This window comes from Prosopis cineraria, unplaced genomic scaffold, assembly GCF_029017545.1.
Source record: "Prosopis cineraria cultivar Desert tree isolate PC_DT_omini unplaced genomic scaffold, ASM2901754v1 PC8, whole genome shotgun sequence".
In the NCBI taxonomy this organism is placed as follows: domain Eukaryota; kingdom Viridiplantae; phylum Streptophyta; class Magnoliopsida; order Fabales; family Fabaceae; genus Prosopis; species Prosopis cineraria.
In genome coordinates this window covers 8,919,992-8,935,727 of record NW_026555339.1, presented here as the reverse complement: position 1 = coordinate 8,935,727, position 15,736 = coordinate 8,919,992, and the positions used below count along the sequence as shown (strand labels likewise).

Sequence of the window (15,736 nt, the reverse complement as noted above, 5' to 3'; positions counted from 1 at the left end):
ATGTTGATAAAAGTTTCAGGTCTAAAGTTCTCGGTTAAAATTATGAATGGAGATGACAGAAATTCATATTAGAACGCATTGATTGGATGGGCCTAAATAGCAATGAAAATATGGTTGGGAAAATTTTGAAATTTTAGACAAGTAAGTGACTTAATTAACTCTAAAACCTCACTCTCAGTGCACCCATTTATACCTTTATTCTGAGAGGTCAAAACAACAAATCTTGACCATTGGAACTTGCTTTGACCTGGTATATGTTGGCTGGTAGAAAGTTATAGAAGAGTAAAGAAATGACTACTTTTGTTTTCTGTTGTATTTTTCTGAGGTGATTTTATGATTGCAAATCCTATGAAACACTTATTATCTCTAAAATTTATTGAGTAACTATATTCCATTTGCAGTCAAAGAATCTGCTCTATTTTCAAATTTCACTCTTTTATTGATAAAAAGATGTGCTAATATGTTTTCAGGCAATATCTTTGAAAGAAAGTCAACTAATGGGACATGTTTCATTGAATATTGAAGACAAAACAGAGATTCTTTCAGGTCCAGTTCGAATCATAGTCCAAAGGAGGAATGTGGCAAAGAAATTACTGACAATGACTTGGATTTTAATTTGATGAAATCTCTTGATATTCAAGATGTGCGGTTCTATGGAAAGTCAAGGGGATTCGATGAGTGACAAGGAGATTGGTGATCTTAAGCAATCCTTAAACACTGGTAGTTTGGATGAAGAAAAAAAAGCTATTGCCTTGACGGAGAGCAGTTATGGCTCTCTCTATAAATATGGGAAATCACAACATACGGGATTATTTTGCTGCCTTCCCTAACTTTCTTGACTCTAATAAATTCGGCGAAATACTTGCAACTATACAAAGGTGTATGGCTTTTCCTACCTTTTCTTGACTCTAATATTGATTTCCAACTATGCAATGCTTAAATAGGGCACTGAATATTGCTTTAAGGCGTGGAATGCTAGCTTTTCCATGACTAATCATGTGTTCACCCCTCTTTCTTTATGAGACTATTATGTGACCTTCTCATTGTTAAATTGGAATTCAAGTGCATCAAGAAGTTAGACACAAACTGTTGAAGCAGCAAAAAATGCTAGATTGAGTTTTTGCGATTGTCAGGGCAGCAGAGAAGCTTCAAAAGCAAGCAGCTATCAGTGTTCAAAAGGGGAAGGAAAATGATGCAAGGGAAATACTTTTTCAGAGGAAGAAGGTCTTGCAAGCATTAGAAAAGTCCAAAACCCGCATTGAATTGCTTGACGGACTTATTACAAAGCTTTGTGAGGTAATATGAATCGATTACTACTAATGTAATGTTACATACATACAATTGTTAACTTCGTTATGGCAATTACCTTTCCATAAAATCAATGTTTTGGTAGAATGATATTATTTGCTAAATTTTGAATTGTTCATTTGGTTGTTTATTGGATCCATAACCTGGGACAAATTCTTGAGGGAGAGACTTACTTCATGTACATGTATAATGTTTTGACTTGTTTTCACGTTATTGACACCTGCAGACACATAAATATGTTGATAAAAGTTTCAGGTCTAAAGTTCTCAGTTAAAAATTATGAATGGAGATGACAGAAATTCATATTAGAACGCATTTGATGGATGGCCTAAATAGCAAATGAAAATATGGTTGGGAAAATTTTGAAATTTTAGACAAGAAAGTGACTTAATTAACTCTAAAACCTCACTCTCAGTGCACCCATTTATACCTTTATTTCTGAGAGGTCAAAACAACAAAATCTTGACCATTGGAACTTGCTTTGACCTGGTATATGTTGGCTGTAGAAAGTTATAGAAGAGTAAAGAAATGACTACTTTTGTTTTCTGTTGTATTTTTCTGAGGTGATTTTATGATTGCAAATCCTATGAAACACTTATTATCTCTAAAATTTATTGGAGTAACTATATTTTCCATTTGCAGTCAAAGAATCTGCTCTATTTTCAAATTTTCACTCTTTTATTGAAATAAAAAGATGTGCTAATATGTTTTCAGGCAATATCTTTGAAAGAAAGTCAACTAATGGGACATGTTTCATTGAATATTGAAGACAAAAACAGAAGATTCTTCAGGTCCAGTTCGAATTAAAATGTGATGAAATGACTATTCTTGATATTCAGATGTGCGGCTTTCTATGGAAAGTCAAGGGGATTCGATGAGTGACAAGGAGATTGATGATCTTAAGCAATCCTTAAACACTGGTAGTTTGGATGAAGACAAAAAAGCTATTGCCTTGACGGAAATTTCCTCTTATGAAGCATTAATGGAACATATAGATCAAAAACTCAGTGAGATTGAAATTGAACTTATCACTGCTTTGAAAGCCTCAAACTTGTGGCTGGATTGTGATGAGAAACCAGAGAATTCAAGGTGGCAACCAAATCGTGGAACTTCTTGAGAGTATCCATGGGATCAGACAAAGGTACACATTTTTATCTGCCAAAGTATCAGACTTATTGCTCTATTAAAGAATTGGATATTGCTACTTTTGTTGCTTGGGGTGCTTTTGGCTGTAGTAGTATTTTTAGCATATTCTGTAATATAGTGAAAAAAATAGTAATGTAAGGCTTTTCTGAAATTTTTAAACCCTCAGATTCAGAAGCATCGGGGAGGCAACATTAAGGATCTGATCACATTTTCTGTTTTGTTCAATTCATCTTCTGCTGCCAGGTGAGCACTAACTTGTTCTTTAGGAAAAATCTTTTGCATCTGTGCTTCTAGCACTAAATTACTTAATGTTTGAAATGGACAAAAAACATTGAAGATGCTTATTCTCGAAGTGAAATGAGATGTTGATGTATTGATTTGTTACTGGTCCTTCCAGCCACCGTCATCTGCTTAATCAATTGCTGGAGCATTTACCCTTGGCAAATTTCCTGCTGTACTTAAAGAGAGTTAAGTGAAGTTGCAAGACTCATGCCCGTGACTTACTCTGAGAAGTGTTCACTCTATTATTCGTTAGATGAATGTAGTCATGAAGGTTCTGGTGAAATACTCTTCAAGATTGACTCTCAGCGTAAGAAAGTGGATTATTTGTAGTGAATCTCAACTCTACTTAGGCCATATTTTACAATTTCATACTCAATAATATGTCTACATTTTTTCATGCAGGCTGAATGGTCTGGCTCTTGGAATTCATAACTATGGCTTCTGAGAATGTCATATTTTTCCTACTCGCACCTTGCAATGTATCTTGTCCTAGCTCGCTTTTGAGTTACAAAATATGCAAATGTTCGTATCATTTGCTGATGTGGTTCTTCCTACTTATTATAATGGGAGAACTTGCAAATATCGATAAAAATCTAATTATCAATTCTTGTACACTGTGTTGATTCTAGCGGTACATGCTCGTGAGTACAGTTAACAAATAGTTAACATATTTCTTGACCATCTTGTGATAAAACAATAATGTGCTAGTTCTGGTGATATTGTAATTCCCTGGTTGAATATCTAATTCCACTGTAGTGGTAATGTATGCTGAACTTCTTAACTTATGGGTTATCTGCTTGAATTATTACTGAAAGTGGGTTTGCCACTTAAAATTTTCCAAACTAACTTTTCTAGACTTGTTGCTAAATGTGATAGAATCAATCATGTCCTAGATTTCCTCTACGCCCGACCACCTGAAATGTCCTGAGGACCCCACATCATCAGGTGTGGATCATGCAGTCTCTCCTGGTACTTAATTCTGACCTCTGAGAGTCCTTTGCTTGATCAAGTTTGTGGACAATAAATGGTTGGCAATGCTGGACCATCTTATATGAAAAATAAAGACCAAAGCAAGTAGCCGTTGCCAAGGCGATGAAGGTTGGGAAAATATTTCTCTTATAGTGTTGCCTTCTGTATCACGCAGTTTCCATCAGGTCAGCAAGAGTAATCTTGCCACATTGGCTACTGTCCAATGAGTCAAAGAGTTTGCTTATTTGTTGAATGTCTTTCTCAGCTATCTTCCCCATCTCCTTAAGCTTATATATGACAAATTCAGACTTGCTGCAAGCAAAAAAGAAAAGGTTACGCAAAAATATAAAGCCTGTATATGATACAACAAGAACACTTGGCAAATATTACTATATTAACTGCACTTGGTACATCATCGCAATCTCTGCAAGTTCTGCGTGCTATGCCTCAATAATTTTTGAAAGCATGATAATGATCTAAGAATATCGGCTAAATTGCAATTGCACATCCTATATAAGGGCCTATAGGCTACAATGGAAATGAGGCATACAACTCAGAATCTCCATCTTGTTGCTAATTTTCTGTCCTTTAGTTGTTGACAGTGGTCTGGTGGCTGAACTGTTAAACCAGGTAGACCCTCTCCCTCTGTTCTTCATCAGTTTTTACATGTTGATGTTTTCTTTTTACTCTGCAAACATAAGAAGTCCGAGGTTTCCCCTCTCTAATACTTCATCAGATCAACTTATTCCTAAAATGTATTTTTGAAGTGGCTAAGTCAGTCAATAATTTGTCCAATCTTGCTTATAATCCAGCCTTGACTCCTAATAGTAATACTCATAGTTATTAAGAGTAATTCTAAGACAGACCCAGTCTTGTGAAGGCAGAGAGCTCAGGTTAAATATAAATATGACATGCAAATAACTCAGATGCACCTTCCCCCGCCTTATATATACCTTTAAGTGAAGCCTACTGTATTTTCCCCCCTCTGAACCTAGCTTAAATGCCATTATTGATTGACTTGATTTGGGTTACAGACAACTCAACAATAATGTAAAATTTAGCTGCAAATTTATAAGCTTATTTACTTTTACATAGATTCTATGTAATAGAAAAACACTAGCATACCTGATGGATCCATCATTGTCTAGGTCAGCGGCCACTAAATCTGACAAGGTAATCTTCTTGTGAAGAATCCATTTTGCAATAGTACGATTTCTCTTGTCAATGCTGTATTCAGTTAGGTAAAGGAAGGCCCTGCCAACTGCCAATGTGCTCACCAAGAGCCATACTGATGCAAAACACCTTCCACTCTCAGTGGCAAAAGCATAATCCCCATAGCCCACTGTTGTAACAGAAGTAACAGAGAGATAAAAACAGTCCAGCCAATCCAAGTTCTCAAGGTAGCGAGCACAAATTGTTCCTATAGCAACACAGCAAACAACCACTGCCATAGCTAGACACACTTTGGTTCTTATTCTCATTCTTCCTTTCTCTTTGTCTATCATATATGATTTGATGAGTGTATTGAATCGATTCTCATCCATGGCACTCAGCAACATTTCTTCTTGTCTATCACAAATGTAGGTGACTAAGCCATTTAGCAGAATGCCGACAAATCCGAAACCCACCAGAATGAACCCACAGGTAAAGATTTTGGTGAATGCTGTGTCAGGGACAATATCACCATACCCTATTGTGCAGAGAGTTACCACTGTGAAGTACACAGCATCCACAGGCTTGTAGGTGGATTTGCCCTTGAAACTCCCACTTACTAAGTAAACTAAAACCCCAATTGCCACATACAAGATGACACCAATAAAGGATAGCGTTACTATAGTAGGTGATGTTTTTTGTGAGATTCTGAGGTCAAAGGAATCATGGCCATCTTTTCTGACACTAGTGAAAACTGATGGAGCAGAGTGTGAGCGATGGATGATCTTCTTTCTTCTGTTCAAGTTGGCTATGAGGTTCAAATAAGAAGGGCTCGTCCTGGGTGTGGTAATTATCTGAATGACCTCTTCATTGGTGATAAGATCAATATAGGCTGAGTTAAGTTCTCTTAGGGACGATGGCCTGCTTGATGATTCTGCCACCAGTCCTCGTTTCTTGGAGAGAAGGGGTTCATCCATTGTATTACTGCATTTTGGGTTTCAAAACTTGGGTTTGTATTCTGGAAGTTACGTTGTTTTGTTGTTGACAACTAAAAGTCAATCCAGAGAACAGAGAAGAATGGTGGGTTGGGATTTGCATTGATTTCTTGAGCTGAGAGTCAGACTTATGGTGGTGCAATGAATCACGTGATGGGAGACAGCTTCACATAATCCATTTGAAAGTTGAAACTTGAAACTTACCCTTTGTGGCTTTATTGGGGTTTATGTGGCAACGTTTTTAACCCCATGAAACTCTCTCTGGTCTTAATCACGCTGTCGAGTGTCTGAATCTGGAAATTTTTTTTAATATTTTCTGTTAGACCAAATAATTTTATTTACCGTTATTGTCATTAAATATTTCCTTAAATATTCATTTACATCAAAAGGAAAACTTAAGGTACGATAATAATTCATCTCTCTCTCTCTCTCTCTCTATATATATATATATATATATATTGCAAACCCCTGAACAACTATATGATCACCACTATAACTCTGTAATTTTCGTTTTATTGTATGATTAATTGATCGTTTTATGAAAAAATTGCGAACAGCTCTTGTATTCATTCAAAGAGATGAAGTTATAAATACAAAGGGATAATATATCACATTCAACGATATAAACTTATTACATTCTTGTTGCCGAATCAAGTTATGAATGCGAAGAGGTAAATATGCGGTACACTGTCCCAGCATGCTATATTCATTCATATGCAACGTTTCTTTCAAGTGTTTAATATTTTTGGCTGGTCAAAAAAAAATTATTTAATATTTTTGCATAATTCCATTTTCGATGAGAAGCTTCTCGTCTTACATGAGAATATCTAGTCTGTCGAAGAATTGATAATTTAACCCGGAAAAAAATATATGCCCCAGTAAAATTTGATCGACCTAGACAGTGTTTGGGAGTTAATTTATTTAGATGGAATAGAATATAATGGAATGATATTTTTAAATATAGGTCAAGTCATCATTTGAAAAAAAATAAATTAAAAACAGATGGAATGGCCAATATTATAACCTTCGATTCCATCACAAGCCAATTTTTTTACTGCTATATGAGAGGTCAATGATTTCTTTTTCAAGCAAGAAGCAAACTTTACTAAAACCAAGTAAAAAGATTACAAACATAAAAGCCCAAGAAGAATAATAATCCTATTCTATTAAGCCCACTAAACTAAAACTAATACAGAAATTTGCTGGGGCCTCTCTCTATCACAACCCGTCTATGTTGGTTGGCCCAAAAATTGCAAAATGCTCACGATGTTCTGTTCTCTCATTTTGGGACCACGTTTCTTTTTACCCATACAAATCTGATCTGTTCAGATTAAAGTTTAACATACAGATTTATTTATATACTTAAAAAATTATCAAATTTAAACAATCAAATTCAATCTGACCGTCTAAATTTACAGTATTAAGAATGTATTTGGCTAGTAATGGTAAGAAGGTAAAGCTTGGCATGCAGTGTAAAAAATTGAAGGCATCCTGCCACATTAATATCTCATGTACGTTAGTGATGCAGCACCCTCAAAAATTCATGGCATACGATTATCGATTGCAGACGATCAAATGGCATCTATCAAATTCAACGGTGGTACTTGATTGTTATATGAGTGAATAGTTTTTGTTGAATTAGCTTTGTTTTTTATACGTGTGAATAATTTTTGAAGAATTTATATAAACATGGATAAAGATTAGTAATACTTGGATCCTAGATGGATGAGACAGCACAATTTTTTCGTTGCCTTTAAAAATTCTAGACGTTTTTCAAAACTATGATAAATTAATTTATTAAAATATTAATGAATAATGGAAAAATACCAGTAAGTTGGCTTAAAAAAAAATGAATTAACTTGGATAAAACATACTATGAAGTAATCAATAAAGATTGATATAGTTAATAAAAATTTAATCTATAATCCATAAGGTTGTGAGATTAAATGTTGTTGCCAATGGAAAAACCTTATTAGTAGATAATTTATAAGTACATCTATAAATGCTCTTAAAATCTGGAGGTATGACTTGATCTGGATGTACTTTTGGAGCTCAACTCACATAATTTTTTTTACCAAAAAACAAAAAAGTGCTATGGAGCAGAGCAAAGAACTACTATCACGATTTAGAAACATACCAGATGTTGATGTGAGAGATCAAGGGAAACCACCAGAGAGTGGAGACTGCAATCCATATCTATGCCTATGGACGCGGAGGAATGATTACAAATTATTAACCGTAATTAATTTTTAAACCGCTTATTTATTAAGTTTTTTTCCTTTTTAATTAAAGGCCTTTATTAGCTTTATTTCTTTAATTATTTCACATCTTACATTTTCACAAGACATTTAAAAGGCGATCATAAACAATTAACACCCCCTAGCAACTAAATGACAATGCTTTCATTTGCTACTGTTACAAGAGAAGGACACAATGATTGATGATTCACAAACATAGAAATTAATAACCCAAATAAAACCTATATTTAAACATCAAGTACCATACAAAACAACCATACATATGTCGAGTGTAAACAGAAGCATAGCTTTATGGGCCCTTCGGATTAACCAAGGTGACAATGATAGGTTAAAGGTAGTGGTTAGGATTTGAACCCTATTGACATATAATCTCTTCGCGCGCGTGTTCCCCCCCCCCCCCCCCCAAACCCAAAAAAAAAAAAAGGAAGAAAAAAAGAAGAATAGCTTTTAGACAAGGGAAAGATGATGCGCACCATTAGGTGACTTCCTACGTGCTGCTGTTTGAGGAAAATCTTTGTGGGGTACAGTTTTTCGCACCTGGGCATGAGATTCTGCTTCATGTTGAAACATCTTGACCAGCTCTTGAAGCTCCAGTTTTCTGACTGCAACATTTTCTTCCACAATGGGTTTCTTCAGCCCAAGATAAAGCAATCCAATTCCAATGAGTAGAATTCCCAATAAAACGAGGAGGCCAGAGAATAGAGCAAATGCATAGGGAGCATCAGCAGCTCCAGGTATTCCATCTACATTTATACCAAACAGGCCTGTGATGATGGAGAGAACAAGACCCCCACCACCAAACACTCCTAAATTGTGAGTCACCGTGAGGCTTCTATCCTATAACAAGTAGCAAGAGTATCAGTATGAGCGATTTTTATCTTTGTCAATCGCATAAACATTCAAAATCACTAAGGTTTTGATAATAATTCAGCATATCCTCATTCAGTCAGTATAAATCAAGCCAATAGGAAACAACCACCGAACATAAGGAGGCTTTTGCTCACTTCATTCCTAGGATTCCCCTGTTTGGCAGGACAACTGAAAGTTCTCATAAAAAGGATATGATTGTAGACAACTAAATATGATCCAATGTTTAATAATAAGATGTGCTGGAAAAATCAGAAGATGTGTTCCATATTTTGACATCACTAGGAGCCAACTTAACCTTGTTTACATCGTCAAGACTGTAAAATGCAAGAAAGAAATTACTGATAAGCATTGCAAGATTTCCTAAACTGGAGGACAGGAGATTTCTGTATATAGATGTATGCATCACCTAATCATCCCAGTATACAATTAGGGAAGATAGCATGCAAAATAATGACATATACATATAAATAAAGGTAAAACATTCATCATGTTAAAGCACATATATACACACAAATCTATTTCTCTATGATACATCTGAACCTTCCTCATCATGTATAGTTCAGTAGTGAGCGAGCATCACAAAACCTGTAACCATGAACGGACTGTGCTTTGCATGACATCTTGAATTGTAAATAAGCGAGTACGAACTGCTTCCTGCTCTTCTAACATTTCTCTAGTACTCTTCCGTACGCCTTCTAGCAAGGATCTTGCTTCGCTTCCTCTCAATTGTTGACAAAGTTCAAAAACAATTTCCTCTCGTGCATGGAGCGACCACTTCACTCTTATAGCCTGATAAATCAAGCAAAAAGAAATCTACCTATGACATTATTCTGCACACGGAAGTAGCACCAAAGAGATATTTTTATGGTAGAAGAAAACACCTAGTTAAGTGCTACAAATAAAGCTGTGTAATTTGTTGAGCCTTACTCTCTATATCCGTATGCAAAATTCAAAATGGAAAATCAGATATTTCAAGCAAATAATGATAACTGATTTCTTAATTAAAATGAGAAAATGACTAAAAAGAAATTTTAAAGACATCAACATTAAAAGGGACTACACAATCTCAAAACACTTGACTTTTATGCCAAACGTTATGAAGCAGTAGACAAACACGGTCTAGATTTTTTATGCCAAACGTTATCATCTGTACGAACTGTGCTTTACAATATAGTTAACAGGGGCTGGCCAAAATACCAAACAAAAAGTTAGCGGGGATAGAAGATTTTTTTTTTAATATATAAAAAAAACCAATACATGATTACTTCACTCAGCGCTACTTAAAGCCCATAACAACTCCAAGTTTCAAAACGTACCCCTTGAAACCCTTCGAAGCCCATAACATAACTAATAAACATCGTGCAGAGATAAGCAAGAATATGCAAACTCTGCATCTATTGATCCTTCAAAGCCACCTTAGAATCCCAGATTTTCTGTGAAAGACAAATCTTCAATATGTTGTAAATAAGAGTTTTTGCCTTTATGTTTTAGAGATACAAAAACATCTATCAGAGAACATAAATTTATGAGAAATAGACAGAAATCATGTTTGTATTATTTGATTCACAAGGAATACTCATGCAACCAGGATGAGGATCCCAAGCCCACATACCACGTCCATTATCCAGTGTTGTTCAAGAAAACATATCGTTTATATTAAATTCAAATTGTTCATTAAATCTACAATGACTTTTTCAAGAGGGCAAAAGAAGGAGCAAGTCATTACAGTTATTTTATTATCCTTTTACGATAATTCATACTGCAAAACAATTCATTGCAGATCAAAATGCTGTCCCATTTGTTTCTCTTCAAGAATAATCTAATTTTCATGGTTAACTATTAGCTTTTACGTCACAATCCCCGGATAAAGGTACCTGGGCTGATAATCTTCTGATTTCTTGGTTCAAGATAATGCTGAAAAGATGTAAATCCTCATGGTTCCTCCTGTCAAGAAGATTAAAAACACTGGGCTTTCAAGTTACCAACAAAATATGAAACGATCAACAAAGTTCAACTTTTACAGCAAAAGTGTAATGGTCCAATGCGCATGGAACCACCTGTTCATAAACATCAACTCAATTTCATCCGCAGCCCCAAATACGTGTTTACGGAACAACCTACATCAAACATGTTAACAATGAAGTATATGCACGTCATCAAAAAGATGATTAATATAGTGATGCACAAAGTACAAGAAAAAGAGAGATTTAGGGGACAGGTACTTAAATGAGGGAGAATCTAGAGAAGCAGAAATGGGAACATGATATTGATAATATTTTCAGTTATAAATTCAAGTCAGCCCAACAATATCTATCCTTAAATAGGCTAACCCAACATGATAAATTAATTCCTGCAAGTGTCAATCCTTTTCTTCCTAAATTCTTTCCCTAGTGTGTCATAGTTCAGTGAAGGTTAGTCTCAATCAGAAATAACATATTTTTCATTTTTACTATTTGAAGGAGTGCTTCTAAAGTACATCTTTGGAATCAAAACTCAAAAGAATGGAAAGCCATCAGATGCCTTAGATATTCCATGTCCAAGGAAAACCATAATATGTATTCCAGATCCAAAAAACAGAAAAGATGACAGTATCCTAACCGAGGTAACTGGGAAGAGCCAATCTAATTACGAAGATTACAACATTCCTTTCCTCAAGGCCCTGTAAGCCTGTAACATGTTCTCTGCGGAATTTCCTAGTAGAGTCATTTGGAAAACCACTTGTTTCTAGTGTTTTCACTCCCGGTGATATCTAAATATCTATTTTTCCGTGTTAATTAACGTCATGTATACCAGAAAAGAGGAAAAAAATAAAATTTAAATTAACACAAAAGAAGTAATCATGCTTATCAAAGGCAAAACCAATGATGATTTATTAATTTATTCAAGTAACTTTTCACCTATCATCCCATCGAGCCAAATGACTTGCTAGGTGTGCTACAACCTCGTGAATGCAATGTGGTATATTTGTCCCTCCAGCAGCAAGCAGTTCCTACATAAAAATACAAAACTAAATGTTCAGAAAAATTTTGCAGCATGATGTTAGAATAAATAAACAAATAACTGTGCTTTTGACATGATCCTAAAATCAAGTCGGTTATTAAACAAACGAAGCCACTAATTTTCAGTTAATTTTTTTATCATGATCAAACTAGTTCTGATGACATTAATATTTTTAATGTGTGCGTGTGTATTAAAATATTAAATGAAAATAAAAAAAGTTAATCACTGTTCATCCATAATCACATCTTGAATTTAAAATAACTAATTAAAAATTAATCATTATAATCCATAAGTAATTGAGATTAAATTCATTAATATCTATATAAAAATACTACCATTTTTCTATTCAACCACCGGAATTATTAATTCAATTATCTATATCTACGTCAATAAATCGTATATGTAATAAAAATATTAATAAATATATACAAAAATAATATTTATAAAATATAGACGATAAATTTGACTCAAATAGGCAACAACATTTTAAACCTGCAACCAAAAATTTAAAAGAAAAAATAAATCGATTGAACTGATAAGTTATAACTCATATATGTATATATATATATATATATATCCGGTTTTCATCTTTTATGGTTTTTTACGGATTCTATTGATTTTTTGTTACCATTTTAAAATATTAATTCTATGAAAATTTCAAACCCATTCAAATCTAATTAATCCAATTTTTTTTAATTAAATCGACCAGTATGATAAAATTCCTATCTCATGAAAAGAGGACGGACCTCAACTTCTATAATGCCCAATACATTGACATTTAATGTAACGCCTTTGACATGCAATGCTGTCACCAAAAAGTTTTGTGCCTGCCATGCTCGTAAAACAACGGGGATGTCATCTTCCTCAACAAAAGGATCACCTGCAGCCTGCCCCAGAAGTTCAAATAGTAATCCACCAGCAACTCGAACGGGAACCTGTCAAAACAAATTAAGATTGTAGCCCTCTTCAATCTTCATAACTCAAAAAGATATTTGCTGCGATACAAATATTATTATGAGATGACACGCACGTCGTATAAAGTAAGAAAAAATTGGCATTGCCCAAATCAAAAATAACAAATGGAATAATAATTAGGTCCCATTAATGACAATCAAGTCTTAAAACATTCACAAAAGTTATAAATATCCATCCAAATGATTATAAATATGGAAATCCTGCAAAGCAGCGGAAGGAGCCAGTGGTTTAATTTGGATGATTATCCCAGTAATGAGCACATCAATAGCTATTAGTCTCTCTATCTAAAATTATAAAATATTTTTAGAAGAGATTTTTAATCTCAAAATATAAGATGTTTGAGAAGATTAAAATTTTATTAAATATATTTATTCTAGTACTATGCTTTTCTCTCTCTATTTAATACTAATTAAGTGTAAATTTAAAGTTATTAAATGAAAGATATTTTTAAAAGTTCATATTTTTGTTTTGAAAAAATAAAATTATTAAGTGTATTTAATAAAATTTATTAACATGTAAGATTTTCTTTAAAAGTGTTTTATAATTTGAGATGGAGTGAGTATAGTTTTTTAAATAAGTAATTATTTTTTGATAGAATGAAAATTAAAAGTTTGTTTTTTACTTCAGATATTGCGTATGTTAAAATAAAAAGTTATAAATTATAAAATAAAATAGCATTAAATCTGGACCGTTGAGCTTTAATAAATGTGAATGGTCCATTACTAAGACTCTATTCGGGGGACTTGAATGCTACTCCTAGTAATTTATAATTGAGACTTTTTACATTTGCAACTCATCTTTCTTCAAAATATTTTGGCACTTCAACTATTACTATTAAATGACTCTTTAAGACCTAACTTAAATATCATTTCTCCATAAGAGTATAGTATAGATAATTTAATAGGATTACCTCATAAAGAAGGTATCTCATTCGCTCACTGATTAGTTTATTTTCTTCTCGCAAAGCAATGCTAATAGCAGGATGTAGCCACTGAGCACTGCTTAACCATGCACTGATAAAAGGATGACCTGCATCCACATGACACCACCAAGTCGGACCTACCGGCCGTTCCCAGCAAGGAGTTGCTACATCCGCAACAGTAATATCAGTTTCTTCATCTGAGAAACCACGTGACTGTGATGAGGCCCACTCAGTTTCAACCTGCACGGTCTGTATAAGCTCAGAAATTCTTGTCCAACCAATTGGTCTCCAATAGCTCCTTGGAAGCCTTTCTCTGTTGCCATGGAGGTGCTCTGGTTGATTCTCATTAACTCCAGATTCAACTGGTAATGAAGACTCATTCGAGCAGTTTCCACTATCTTTTGTTCTTAAGAAGCAATTAGTTTGATCTCCTAGTGAGACTTTCCTTTTTGCCACCTCTTTAACTTCTTCTGTCAGTCTAGCCCTCCGAGGTGCAGAGACAAATTCAAAAGCACAGATGAGTCCATCATTCCAAAGTTCCCCTCCCGGAATCTTATCCCTGGAAGCCTGGATTTTTGGATTGTCTTGTTTATTCATTTCATCGCCTGGAAAGGCTGAAAAAATTTCATTCGCTGCTTCCACATCGCACTCAAGTAGAGGAATTAGAGCCTCAACCGTCATGGACGGGAGAGCCACAAAACGCTAAGCTTCCATGTTTACTGCACCATCAATATCATGAATAAATTACAAATTTGCAAATGCACAAAATAATATCAATTCCACAGGCAAACACTAGCTTATATTGCCAATAGGGTATGGCTTCCATGTTCCATCCTCGCATTTCGTCTATTATGAATATTCTAAGGAACAAACTGAATCACATGGTTTCAATTTCAATTAATTAAAACTAGGGAAATTCAAAAGATTATGTACCTTCCATGTCCATTCCGTCTTCCTACTGTTTTATTGTTCTCTAAGATTTTCCGGCGAAATAAACAGAGACAGAGCTGGGACTTGAACTATAAGTATACTGAGAAGAACTTAGCAGAAGAATGAGACATTGGGCGACGCGAGATCTTTGGCATGTTGGTTGAATTTAGGGCACTGTATCTCGGTTGTGAAGAATAAGTTAAATTGGAGGCAGGGAAGAAGATGAGAAGAACCGCAGAATCGGATGAGGAGGAGGAGGGCACGTGGTGAGATTCGGCGATATTCCTCATTGGTACTGGAATCAGAGAAGTCAAGGCACCGAACCGATTAAGAATTTGGGGAATTTCACCATCACAGACACTAACGTCCATAGTCCCGATTTCTGAATCCGGATCTTGCGTAGCGGCATCTGCAAACTGCATTATGCAATTCAATCTTCCGGAGCCCCTCCGTGATGTGACACGAGGATGCATGTGTTTCTGCCATCTGTATCTCCCGTGTTCTTTGGAAGATTCGGAATTTCGGATCCTCTGGGCCCGGACAAACGGGACAATCTACCAGCAGACGTGTTGTCATGGGGATTTCCACTGTTAGACTGGTGAGTGGTGATAACGATACATATATTGACAAAACCATTTATTTGTTGACAATTTGTTTTTATAAAATTCACGAATAATAACAAGTTTATGAGATTATCACGATTCTTAAACCCACATTCATGAATACAGTAACAACTTTAATAATTATCTATCGCAACTGTATGAATGACATCACTGTATGATTGATGTGAAAGCAGGATTTGAGCCTGGTGCTGACACCGGTGAGACCCACTCGGCTCTATGGAGACGAAGAAGTGCTGGAACGAGAAATCAAAATGACACATGATGACTTCGGAAGCGTTGCTACATTGTATATAGTGTGCGAACCAG

At 34.9% G+C, this 15,736-nt stretch overlaps 3 protein-coding genes across 5 annotated transcripts; 1 reads left to right on the top strand and 2 right to left on the bottom strand.

The window, feature by feature from the left end:
- Positions 1 to 653: 653 nt before the first annotated feature.
- Positions 654 to 3,181, top strand: LOC129317251 (uncharacterized). The gene is given in 8 exon segments (XM_054961617.1): positions 654 to 765; positions 1,118 to 1,296; positions 2,023 to 2,085; positions 2,087 to 2,404; positions 2,406 to 2,471; positions 2,621 to 2,697; positions 2,852 to 2,908; positions 3,139 to 3,181. Coding segments are annotated over 8 exon segments (915 nt in total).
- Positions 3,182 to 3,324: 143 nt separating this feature from the next.
- Positions 3,325 to 6,008, bottom strand: LOC129318959 (two pore potassium channel c-like). 3 transcript variants are annotated; one of them, XM_054963975.1, is made up of 2 exons: positions 4,831 to 6,008; positions 3,325 to 4,017 (listed from the first exon to the last, which is right to left on the bottom strand). In XM_054963975.1, exons 1-2 carry the CDS (start codon positions 5,832 to 5,834, stop codon positions 3,873 to 3,875), a joined length of 1,149 nt encoding a protein of 382 aa, XP_054819950.1. In that variant the 5' UTR covers positions 5,835 to 6,008; the 3' UTR covers positions 3,325 to 3,872. The 3 variants fall into 3 exon arrangements, with proteins under 3 accessions (XP_054819950.1, XP_054819951.1, XP_054819952.1); XM_054963976.1 differs by lacking the exon at positions 3,325 to 4,017 and adding an exon at positions 4,048 to 4,426; XM_054963977.1 differs by lacking the exon at positions 3,325 to 4,017 and adding an exon at positions 4,315 to 4,453.
- A 2,498-nt stretch (positions 6,009 to 8,506) lies between these two features.
- LOC129317857 (uncharacterized) lies at positions 8,507 to 15,153 on the bottom strand. The gene is made up of 8 exons (XM_054962261.1): positions 14,811 to 15,153; positions 13,866 to 14,596; positions 12,727 to 12,915; positions 11,878 to 11,969; positions 11,038 to 11,097; positions 10,855 to 10,924; positions 9,566 to 9,769; positions 8,507 to 8,947 (listed from the first exon to the last, which is right to left on the bottom strand). The coding sequence occupies exons 2-8, from the start codon at positions 14,556 to 14,558 to the stop codon at positions 8,558 to 8,560; spliced, it is 1,698 nt and encodes a 565-aa protein (XP_054818236.1). The 5' UTR covers positions 14,559 to 14,596; positions 14,811 to 15,153; the 3' UTR covers positions 8,507 to 8,557.
- Positions 15,154 to 15,736: the final 583 nt, after the last annotated feature.